At 38.7% G+C, this 13,014-nt stretch overlaps 1 protein-coding gene across 28 annotated transcripts in view; it reads left to right on the top strand.

Annotated features, from left to right (window-relative positions):
• Celf2 (CUGBP Elav-like family member 2) overlaps positions 1-13,014 on the top strand; it is an 802,630-nt gene that overhangs the window by 752,112 nt on the left and 37,504 nt on the right. For all 28 annotated transcript variants that reach the window (XM_051194866.1, XM_051194862.1, XM_051194867.1 and 25 more), the window contains one exon: positions 3,183-3,246. In XM_051194866.1, the coding sequence (XP_051050823.1) occupies positions 3,183-3,246 (64 nt within the window). The remainder of the gene's footprint in view (positions 1-3,182; positions 3,247-13,014) is intronic.

The following is a 13,014-nucleotide window of genomic DNA, read 5'->3' on the forward strand; positions in this document are numbered from 1 at the left end:
TCTGCCATTTCACATTTTAACTATGTCTCTTAAGCCCATAACACCCATGGGCTTTACTCTGTAACAAAAGCTGTACTGTTTTTTAAGACATCTTCCCTACAGACTTAGAAGGGGAGAAGAGGAAAGTGGGCTCAAGGGGGCCAAGTGCCTTTACCTAGATCATATAACTGCTAGTGTCTGTGGGCCTTCGGCTGCCTAAGTTCTCAGCCTTTATCACAACTTCATCCCCACCCAGGCAGTCTGCCCTCTATAGGAGCTGGGATATGGGGGGGAGGTGGCAGGGGGGAGTATGCTTTTTCTGCCTTTGTCTAGGCCAGTGAAAGATATGTTTACTGTCACTTTCTAGCTATCTCTACATTGTATTCTTGATGATGTCATGGATAGTTTTGCCAGGTGTCTTTCTAAAATCTACATATATGCTGCCATTTTTTTTCCTAGTCTGTGGCCTAGTGATTTTATTTTCAAAAGAGAAAATATAGAATGAATATATATATATATATATATATATATATATATATATATATATATATCCTGTACCCTAGAACTGTCCTGTTTTCCCTTCCCCAATATTTCACTTTCTCTTTTCCAGAAGTAATCAGTATTCTAATTCTTTTAACATTTATTTTAATTTTTGAGATTATAATTAAAACACTTCTCCCTTCCCTCCAAACCCTCCAATATATCCCCCTTTCAAATTTATAGCCTCTTTTTTTTACTGTTATGGTATGTAAATGTAGATATAGACACATACATATATATTCCTAAATATAATCTGTTTTTCCATATAATGCTACCTGTATTATGTTTTGAGTGCTGTTTGGCACTGAACAACCAATTGGTGTGCTCTTCCCTGGGAAAACCTACCTCCTCTTCTCCTTTCCCCAGCTTTCCTCAGTTGCCTCTAGTTTTTATGTAGAGTTGAGACCTCATGGGTTTTGCTTCATCCAGTTTGACATGTCTATTGGTGTCATCCTTGCTCAGTTCACATCCAGGCAATCATGTTTGTAGGATTTCATAGTTACTAGACAACCCTAGAGCAATACCTTTGTATTTGTGAAGTATTCTATCACTGCATTATACACTCATTTAAAATTTTTAATTGTAAAATATTTAAATTTACATTGTTTTTTCACAAATTTTGTTGTTAAGGTAGTCACATGCTGTCGTCATACTTGCTTTTTATACTTTCTGAATCCAGCTTCTTGTTCTACCAATTCTGAAAACCAACACATGGCCATTTGTCTCAGTATCATGACACATTGCCTTTGTTTCACAGTTCACAGAAGTCTCTAGTATGTGTTCTTGTGACCACATCTGAAAATTATTTCCATAATCTGAAAGAGCATAAAACAATCTCATTTATAAAATGGCCTTTTTATAAGTTGTGAATAAGTTTTCCCATGCCCTAATGTCAGTCTGTTCTTAGCCATGCTTCTCTACTCATTTATTTTTAATATTTTATTTATTATGTATACACTGTTCTGCCTCCATGTAAGCCTGCATGCCATAAGAGGGCACCAGATCTCATTATAGATGGTTGTGGGCCTCCATGTGGTTGCTGGAAATTGAACTCAGGACCTCTGAGCCATCTTGCTTTTGTCACTTGAAAGTCTTCTTGTCTGAGGGGCTTTGGGCCCTTAAGGTACTACTTCTGTGTTAAACCAGAGTCCAAGTGTGTAATTATTGGTGATTGTTTCATGACTTCCCAAGTAGTCTGCTTAGATTAGCAGGTGTTACTAATTCCCTAAAATACCTTCAAAGCTAATTTTACAACATTAATTAAAAAAAGAAAGTACATACTATGGAGGGCTGCCACTTTTAAACACAAATAGATGAGAAACTCAACAAATAATTAAGATTTTTATGTATTAAAATGGATAATCCCTAGGTTTTCCCTTCTCCCTTTCTGTTTGCATCTTCCTGTATGTCAGAGTTTGAGAACAAGCTTGAGGGCACCTAACTGTACCCTTTCATGTTTCCCTCATGAAAGCTGTATCTTTATGGATCTGTCTTACCAAAAGAAAAATGCCTCTACATCTACTCAGTGTTCTATGATAGGACCTGAATTAGCTTACAGTCCACCTGAAGTGGACAAGAACACTTCAGAACTGGAACCATGTGCCTTTACCTTGTGATACACACTGATTCTGCACAGCAGAAAATGTATTTTTCAAAGTGGAAAATGAAGACTTTCACGTTTTATTAATATCTTTTATTTAAAGATTTTGACATACCTAAAATACACAGATTCAGTGCATACCACATAATGCCAGATTTTGACAAGTACTTTGCCTTTTTTCTGCTGGCAAAGACCATCTAAAGAATGGCTGACCACTTGCTTGGCAATGTGGCTTTGACAATGACTGTGAACAGTTATTCGTAGGCTTGTAGTCATTATGATTCTTATGTTGGTCTGAGTCAGTACATACATGTGCTTCTGATAAAGGCTAAAGAAAACTCTGGACATGGACGGGGAAGGAGTAGGCAAGGCGCTACCTCTGACTGAGGAGCTATTCGCAGCTAATGACTGCTGGTGAAGGGGTGAAGGGGAGCCATTTTTTCCTGTCAGCATATGGCCCCTGATAGGTTGCCTGTGCTCCATAGATGCTCCCACACTCATTCACCATGCACATGTTGGTGTCTAAGTGGACTCAGTGGGATATAAAAAGATAAGTCTGGAAGGGGATACATTGGGGATATTGATGGGAGTTGAAGGAGGAAAATGGTGATTAAAGTATTATACACATGAATGAAGTTCACAAAGATTTTAAAATGTTATTTAATAAAGAAGAAAGGAAAAACTGAGCTGGAAATGAAAATAGAAAAGAGGAGGAAATGGACTTTGATTGAAGAGATATGTCATGGTAACTACTAGACTTCAGAGAGTTATAATTAGTCATGCTTTGTTGGTGTCAAAATATTTAGCACCTGGTTGTTAAAATGACTAAGTTGATTTATTGTTTTAAGCAGCAGTGTTAGTGAGTTTCCCTCGTGTCTGTGTTTCTTAGTAGAGATTAGACATTAATATCAGTTTACACCTCCAGCTCTAGGACCCTTCAGTCCATCAACAGGGAGTGGCAGCCCACATAAAAATGTAAAGGAAAATAAATTTGTACCCAGTATAATAAGGAAGTTGCTTTGTCTCCACATTGTTCTGACTGAGCTCTTGTGTTCTTTTGTAGCTTCTGCAGCAGGCCACCTCCTCTAGCAACCTGGGTGCATTCAGTGGAATTCAGCAAATGGCTGGTAAGTCATGAAGCATGTCCTTTTGACCATGCTATTTTCTGAATTTTTTGGATTTCTGAATTTCTGAATGTTTCAGAGCATAAAAGGGGGAAAAAATAAAGAAAAAGAGTAAAGAGTACATACCAGATAAACTAGCTTTTTATGTCTTGAATATTAAAATTGGGATCAGCTGCTCTGAAGTGTTTTTCTTGCCTTTGCATTTCATGCTCACACTTCACCTTGGAGAACAATTATGAGAGTACTGTAATTTTTGGGAGAATATATTTAGTTATTTGTGGGGCTTGCTGTTGTTGTTAATGGGTTAATGATTGGGAGGTTTCCAGTGATATTTCTATGACTAAGGGCCGCTGAAATGATTAACATCTCTAAAATTTGTAACAATAGGTAATCAATAAGAATGTTCTGACCTCCATAACAAAAGCCAAGATTTCCAGCCTACATTTGGTATAGTTTGTAGTCCCTTGATGACAGACAATTAACACAGTGCCTTTTTTTTTTTTTTTTTTTACTTTAGTGCCCAGTTAACAGAATTGTCCATCAGAAGCTTTTATGTAAAAATATAATCTTTGTTCTCAGAAAAATCAAAGTGACTGTATTTGAAAAGCAGCTTATTGAAGGATTCCTTTTCATAATGAGCTGTGCCAATAGCTGCTGCAGCACAGTGATTAGTGAAAGGTCAGTCCTGCTGTGCCACCTTCCATGCTGACACCCTACCCTAGCTCAGGGCCAGAAAGGTAGTATGTGCAGGAAATCAGAATACAGGTGCCCGTTAACATGCAAGGGAGAGCAGCAAAAAGCCTTTTCTTGTTTGATTCTAAAGTGGGGGAGGCAAAGAAAAGATTGGGGGCCTTATTAGAATGAAGCAGTTTTCTTTAATTAGGGACATCCCTAATTAACTAAATGAAATCCACCTGTATAAAAAAAAGCCAGGTTTATTTACCACCACAGAAACTCCTCTTTTCAATTTTTTTTCCAAATGCATACCTTTAGTTGACTTCTACATTGTTGTTTTGGTTTTCTTGTTTGTTGTTATTGTTTTGCATTCTGAAGGGTTTCTCCTCATCTGTATTCTGTAAATAACAGCCTAGTGGTCTATTGTGGTCCACCAGGTGAACACAACTCACCAGGTTGTATAAGTTAGTCAGATCTATTGTTACCACTGCAACACAGTGTTTAGAGTATTCAAAAATACATTTTAAAATGACAAATAGTTAAATAATTGCATTGTATTTAAGAAAATGTGTTAGGAGGCTGGCCTTGGAGGTAAGAATCACATTGAATGGCTAGTGTATTTATAACCTGTGAAGGAAACTGGAGAGAGAGTAGTAAAACGCTGAGGGAACTTTTTATTCTTTGAAAGGAAAATTAAGTAAGTAAATAAATAAATAAATACATTCATCCTCAGTTACAAGCTGCTAAATAATTATCACATTTTGAACAGGTGGGAGATTTGTTTTCCTTCTAGTAGCATAAACCCACCCATATTCAAAATTAGGGTTTTCCTCAGAGGAAGCTTCCGGACCCCTACTCTCAGAGCTGTATTATGCAAAAAAGGTCATTTATTCCTGAGGCTGGGCACAGAATGCCTTCCCAGGTGGACCAAGTGCCCTACCACCATTCATTAGAATGTATGTGCTCCTGCCATGTCAGCTACAGGTCAGGAAATTAGCATTTACATGTTCTGTGTGCTCCTTTGAAAACTAAGGGTATCTAGGAGTCACCCTAAATGTGTCATGGAACAGATGGCTAATTTAAAGACATTCTGTAAATGTTCTGGGGTTTCCAAAATACCTTTTCTTAAACCTTCACTATGTTAAATTTACCATACTAAGTCTGCCCAGGCAGTAAACATCAAATACTGAACAGTCCATTATATACCAATATCTTGGATACTTAAAGTATTAAAGCATCACACCTCTTTTCTGTAGCTTTAGAAAAATACTTCTCACTTATTAAGAATAATCAAGTGTCATCTAAGTATTTAAAGCTTTGTGGTTTGGGGTATTTTATTTGTTCAATAAAGTAAAGAAATGTCATGTCCCCAAAATAGTACTTCGCTTTGGTAGGACTTAACTTTTTTTTACTTGCCATTTACCTACAGCAGCATTGTGGGGTGATCATGGTGGATAGGTGACATTAATTGCTTGCTGTTTTAGTGCCTGTCCTGTTGTTGTGAAGAGATACCATGACTGAGGCAACCTCAAAAGAAAGCAGTTAATAGGGTACTTGCTTACAGTCTCAGAAGATTCGTCCATGATCATCATGGCAAGAGGCTTGTTGGCATTGGAGAAATAGCTGACAACTTACACATGGTCCATAAGCACCACACACATGCAACTGGATCTGGCATGGGCTTTTGAAAACTAAAAGACCATCCTCAGTGACACACCTTCTCATCCTTCCTAAACAGTTCCACCAACTGAGAACCAAACATTCAAATATATGAGCCTATAGGAGTCATTCTCATTCAGACCACCACACTTGCTAACTCCTCCAGCTTCCCTGAAGTTGTTCCTCCCTCTACAGAGTATCCCTGAATACCTCAAACTGGTCAGTGAAGTTTGGAGATAGTTTGTCTAACATAAAATGTTACATAGTAGAAGCCACAGCATAATAAGGTAGAAATAACCCTAGAAGTTATTTAATCCCAGTCCCACCTGGAGTTCAAAAGTTTATTCAATGACTGATAGTAGAAGTGAGGATATGTACAACTGCCAAAGAGTGTGAAACATTTTGGAAACCAATACTATTTGGTTATCAGCTTCCAAAGCATAGTAATTTTTCATGGGACAGAGATTTAAAAAGAAATAGTTCATTATATGAGCAAAACATTTTTCATTTGAAGAGAAAAAACAAAAAGAAAACAGAAAAAAAAATAAATTTTAGATGACACCTTGCAGTTGCAAAGCAATTGCATCAGTAAAGTATGAATGTTTGACCACAGACCCTGTAGCTTTCTGCCTTTCTCTCTCAGTCACAGAAATCAGGTCACATACCCCTGCATCTGTTTCTGCAGCAGTTAAGAAGCTATGCTACACAGTACCCTTGCAGCCCCTCACTTTTGCTGTTAAGATAAGTTTGAAGTACTACCTGTGTCTGCATCTTGGCACATACACTGAACCATACTTAATCATGTGAAGTGGGACTTCCCACCACCTTTAAAAACCTAGAGAAGACAGAAAGTCCTTTCGTTGTTGAGAGGATCTGAAGACTTTCCTTTAGTAACCTCATCATGTTCATGTGTCTCTCCTCTCTCTTATGGCTCTCTCCCACTCTACCACTTCAATCTATCCCCCCTAACGAAACTACTCTAGGTCTTTTAAAAGAAGACTTTCTCCCTTCCAGGCCCCATCATGCTGTCTTTTTTATGAAATATCTTTGCCAAGTGGTCTCATAATGCTCATCCTGAAGGATAATTTCATATATGCTTCTTTCCCAAGCCAGCTGCATCTGGCCTGTATCTCCTATTTATGGCATAATGACTATGCTTTATACTGTAGCTATATATCAGCTATATGTTTTCTTCAAAAACTCCTAAACATTTTCCTTTGAAGCTACAAATTTTTTTATAATTTATATAAAAAGGAACCTTTACTCAATGGGGAATTTTAAAGCAGAAATGGATTTAGGATTAAGTCTTCATAAGCTAAACCCTTTTATGTATACTGACTGTGCTTGAAGATAATTGATTTTATTTCCCCTTTTAAAATTTCTAACAAAAACATACTCATATTTAGCTCTCCTCTAGTATTTGTTCAGTGAATTTTTGAAATTTGAGAAACATGGGATTTGTATCTGGCCTAAGAGTATGTATCTTAGGTGAAGGAAAAGAGTTCCAGGGCCAAGTACCCTTTTGATCTTTAATGTCTTCATGCCTACTGTGGTACCTCCAAAAAGTGTCTAATGAGAAAATGGAGGTGATACTTCAACATCTGCATTTAACATAGGTCCTTGTAATATCATGCAATTTTAAGAGTATACTAAAGCAAAAATAACCTCTCTACTACATTGCAAATTGGAAAAACAAAAGTATGAAATAGTTAAGTAATTTACATTGAGACCATGGCACCATTAAGTGGAGTGGTGTGGATTAGGATACAGATCTCTCAAATACCACTTTATGGCATGTCTTCTGGCATGCCATTTAACAAGTAGGCAAGTGAGGCTTAGAAGAAGGGCTAATAAACTTAACCCAAGTCATTGACCTAGTAGATATGGACCCATATTTCAAAACCATTTCAGCCTGATCCAAAACCTGAGTTTCCTGTCCTCATCAGGCTTATGAAACAGCACTGTGTCCTAGCCAGCCTAGGAATACTTACATAAACATAAGCTCCAGTGCCATGCCTGCACAGATGGCCAAATGGGCAAATAACAAATCCCAGTTGAAGGTAGAGCCCCACAACTGCTGAAGAAGTAGCTGATCAGATCAAACAGTAAACTGCCTCACCTTATTCTGGAAAATGTTTCCAATTTATTCAGAGTAGGCTGTGTATATAAATAAGCTTTTCCTGACAAGGAATTCTTTTTTTCTAAAGGCAGGCTCTTCTGTAGACCACACTAGCCTCAAACACAATGTATGACCAAGAATGACCTTGAACTCATGACCCTCCTGCCTCTAACCTTCTGAAGTGCTAGTATTACAGGTTTACACCACCACAACCAGTTTCTGTGGTGCTGTACATGATAAACAAGTGCTGCTGTGCTAGGTGAACTCTGCCCTGCCTACCCTTAGGACCAGAAAATCTTAGAGATCTGAAGCTACAGGTGAAGAGAAAGTATCTGCTGAGGACTAGAGTGGAACTGCTTCCTTTTAAATCTGATTCAGCTTCTAGAAGTCTGCTCTAAATTTTGAAAGTAATAATAATGTACAAAGTGAAACATTTGCTTAAAACCACAAAATATTTTTCTCCTTTTGTGAATTTAAAATCCAGTCTCTGAGAAGGTTCTCTGAAAGTGTCTCTCACAAACAGAGAAGAGTGTTTGCAAAAATTGTCTGGGCAGTCTGAGAAGTCCCAGTTGGAGCAGCTCCCAGCATGAAGTGTGCTCATAGGCCCACAAAGACCCTGTTCTTCCCTGAGTCTCCAGCAGTCCACACCACAGACACTTCCTGTGAATGTGCTAATAGGCCTTATGAGAATGTCCTATAACCACCCATCTGTCACTTTTTAACAGACCTGATTGGCAAGCACTTGTAACAACTGACATCTGTTCTCACTTATTGATATGCAGATTTATGGTAATTGCCATGAACAATAAGACACAAAATTACCTAAGGTGAACATTAAATTAAATTTTCATGGCCTTTTCCTTACAATTTTTTTAATCTTAAATTTCAAGTAGGAATATTATGTATCTGTTTCATACATAATTTCTTCATTTTTAGGGAATTTTCTTATAAAATAATGAGTGAAAACTTGAATCTCTGTACTCTTCTTTTCGCTATCATCATCATAGCTCACTTTTAGATTTCATAAAACTGAAGTGTTCATGTCTTTAGTCACCTAGATTATTGTCCTTGATTTGAGAGGTGCCCAGCTGAGCAGAAGTTAAAAGTGACCATTTTTCTTCTCAGAAAAGCTGTTTGCCAAGCCAGAACCAGCTTCCAAGAAGGGAGACAGGCGCCTTCCCGTCTGGTGCCCTTTCATGGTGAAAGAGAAAGTATGAGGTGGGTGGGAAGATGGGCCTGCTTCAGGAACTGGGAAAGAAGGAAAGACAGAGAGCACTCCCTGCCCCATGAAGAAGGGAAAGTAACAAAGCAGGAATTCCAAATGACTGGATGTAAAGACGGTGCAAGACTGACTGACTAAGGAGAAGATGGCAGAGTTAATGAAGGGAAGGAGAAGTGTTGCAATCCCTCAGAACAGCTTTGGGTGGGAAGCAGCTTGAGGCAGAAGGTAATCTACTGCTCTGGGAAAGTCTGGTGATGTTAGACAGCAGAAAAACTAAGAGTCTGTCCCACCTGATTTCTTCCATGGAGCTATTACTTTTCCTCCAGACAACTGACCCTAAGGAAGAAGGGGGATGGTAAATGAGATGTTTACTTTTGAATGAGAACACCATGGCCAGGGACCCAATTGTGGCAGAAAGAGCTCAAACCTGCCACGAGGGATATGATGCTGTTTGTCAGTGAAGGGTAGAAAAACACCATGCCCAGTAAAAAGTTTTCCAAGGTCCTTCTACTCATCTTAGGATCATAACCATTACAAAACAGCATGAGATGTTGATAGCATTTAGATCAAGGACTGCTATGGGAATGTCCACAGAAAGGAATAACCAGGAAAAGAGGGGTCAGATCTGAGTGGGACTGGGGAGAGGGAGAAGGCACTGTGTCCTGTGTTCACCTACTGCTCATACTCTATTCAGCTGGTGTAAAAACAGTTAGAAGAAGATTAGGCCCTTCTCTGGCTTCAGGGCTGTCCTGTGGCATTGCCTAGCTTCCACCCCTGTTGTGTCTTCTCTTTGGCTGTACCTGTGGAAACATGAACACAGACTCTGGGTTAGTGGACTGCTTCTGTTTCATGTGTGTGTCTGTCTTTATACTAAATAAGAAATTTGTTTTCTTTTTTTCTTTCTTTCTTTTTTCTGCTACTCGTTGGCTCTAATTTCTTCTTGATTTCTCCTATCGCATAATCACTGCCCCATCTTTAGAAATTTCATATGGTTGTTTTCTGCCAGGACCTCGGTCTTTTATAGGTATCTTGATAAGTTCAAGGTTATATCCAACTTTCTGGAGTCTTCTACAGAAAAAGTTTCACACATAACAAGCATACTTTTTTCATAAAGTTTAGGGAGTTCATATACTGCCTTAACCCCATCAATGGACTTACAGCTATGTGAGAGAAAGAATATGTAATAGACTTAGTATTGGTAAGGAGGCCACAGAGATGTGTAGCAACTGTAGCCAGTAATCTGTTGTGTCTAACATGGATGAAACAACAAGATAAGATGGATGAAAAAGGAGACCAAATTAAGAAATGAAATAACTGATTCAGAAAGATGATACAGCACAAGTTACTGTTACTGACCAACTTGGTTCTTTGCTATTTATAAAGCAAGATTACTGTGAATTTCAGGTACTATAAGCACCAGAGACCAGTGTTATAAAGTGGTAACTCTCAGGCCTGGCATTAATACCAAGCAGGGACTTATATTGGGTCATAATGGACCCAAATGCCTCACTGAATTGCTTTAATTGACTTAGATTGTTTTGAAAGCTAACAACACTGTAGGTAAACATGGAGAAGAGGTAAATTCTAGTGCTCCAACCATATTTTTCTCTTGAAACTTTATGCTGTATCATTCTTCCCCTCTCCCCATGTCCCTTCTAAATTCTTCTGAGGTGCAAATTGGTCAGGTAAATGGGAACCACAACATAAGGAGTGAGAAGTCAGAAGCCTTGGGTAGGGACCAGGAGGACAGAGGAAACAAATGGGAAGGCTAGATTGGCAGGAAGGAGAGTACATAAATAAAAAAGCACTACTGTGCTCACATTTACCTAGGACTATCCCTACTAGAAATGGCCTCTGAAGAATGAGCCAATGGTATTTTGACCTCTTTACACTTTAGTTCCCTCTGTCTATGACCTATTCTACAGTAGTATTGCCTATACCATGTAATTTTGTTATGAATATTGAGATTACATGTAAAACAATGAGACACATGGCAGCTGCTTTGTCTTCATTCTTATGATCTTTACTTGATATAATATTGCTATTGCTAGTTGAAGTTAAGAGAACTTACTGTTTGAACCCAGCTCTGTACAAAGTCACATTATTTTGTCTTTTCACATACTGATTGTCAAAAAGTAGATTCTATTTGAATTAGACTCTAGTTGAGATCTCATGGCACAAGGAGTTAGCCAGTTTTACTCTAGATAGTTGGAGTTAGAAAAGGTGACAGAGCTGAGTTTATATACACCCAGGCCATCTCAAAGGAGAGCCTGTACACTTCTTCACTGCTATACTGCTTCTGGTAAATTGTGATTTTTGTCACCAACATAGAATCTTGTGCATTCCAGGCACTACAAATAGAAGGTAAGTGTAAAGGATGGGATGTTCTTGCCAGGATTGTATTGAGAAACTGAAAATTTAGAGAACATGGCTATAAATAGGGGACCTAGTTACAGGGGATGTCCTTCTGTATATATGTTTCTCTTATTGGTTGATGAATAAAACACTGTTTGGCCAATAGAGGCAGGAAGATAAGTGGGACTAGGAGATGAGGAGAATTCTGGGAAATGTAGACAGAGAGAGACTGCAAGGAGATGCCAGGTAGCCAGCCAAAGGAGTAACATGTCCTAGCATTCTCTGGTAAGCCAAGATCATGTGAAAATACATAGATTAATAGCTATGGGTTGATAATTAAGAAAGAGCTAGGCAATAAGAAGCCCTAGCCACTGGCCAACAGTTTTATAATTAATATGTCTCTATGTGCTTATTTGGGGCTGAAGTGACTGTGGGCCAGGCGGGAAAAGAAACCCCAGTTACAGCCTAGTCTTAGGAAGATGACAGATAAGCTGTCTTACCCCATTTGCCCTGTGATACTGAGTGCTTCTGTTTTAGAATAGGATGTGGGATACCATGACAGGGAAAGGCAGTAATTCCCTCACTCCTCAGCTGACCAGTGGTTTTCTGTGCTTCTTCTCCCTCATCTCATCAAATCAAAGACTTTGATGATGTTGTAGTCAAGTGTGGACTTGTTTCCCAAAACTAGTGAACTAAAAGAACTTCTCTCAGTCACTGACTTCTCTCTATTCTAGTTTCTGGGAGCTTCCTTGGGCCCAGACTACCTTGTCCATTTATTCTCAGTGTCTTGCACAGGATCTGTCCCATCATAGGTCTTTAGTAAGGACTGAGTAGTTATATGGATGAGAGAATGGACTGCTAGTCTACCTGACTCTATCAAACTCTGTCCTGTTCCACTTCCTTAAATCACTCAGTTGCTTGGGATTATTATGGCCTTTCCATTTTACTGTTCATCTTGGCTATCTTGGCCAATAGCCTGTGTTTGAATTGCAGAATGGTCTTTGGACCATGTTAGCCACCCCCTAGAGTGGTGTCTTAGTCTATTATTCTACCTGGTACCTGGTCTTTCTATTTCTCAACAAGAAAAGGTTGAAGAGGATGGCAGAAACTCTCTCAGGTGGTGATATGGGTGACTGGGAAATGAGGAAAGGACACATACCCTCACCCCCTCACCCCCTCACCCCTTCACCCTGAATTCATGCAGGGACAGAACAGTGAAAAGAGAGCCTCATTGTTGCCAGCTTGTTTCCAAGACCTGTAATGAACATAAGTTTGTAAGGTAAAGGATGTCTGTCTAACAAATATACATTTAATTAACTAATGATTGGGAAAGAACAGTGAATATTTGGTACTGATATTATCAGTGTAGAAAACTAAAACCATGATTGGCTGTGTAGAGAGTGTTCTTTATAGTGAAGTTTATTAAAATTGTTTGCTGTTATTCAGATCATTTTATGTGAGCTGTCCATGACCTATCTCTCTACTTCTCTCTCTCTCTCTCTCTCTCTCTCTCTCTCTCTCTCTCTCTCTCTCACACACACACACACACACACGTGTGTGTATGTGTTGTGTTGTGTTTGGTAGACTTGAACATGAGATAGAATCTTTGTCCTCAAAAACCTTTGTTTTAAAAGTAGGAATTACATATAGTGTCTAAATTGGATATAATACAAGTAAAGAAGTTTGTAGATTAACACACAGAAAGGGGATGAGTTAGATGCAAATTGAGTGGTCAGAGTGA

The sequence above is a fragment of the Phodopus roborovskii genome, unplaced genomic scaffold (genome assembly GCF_943737965.1).
Source record: "Phodopus roborovskii unplaced genomic scaffold, PHOROB, whole genome shotgun sequence".
Lineage (NCBI taxonomy): Eukaryota > Metazoa > Chordata > Mammalia > Rodentia > Cricetidae > Phodopus > Phodopus roborovskii.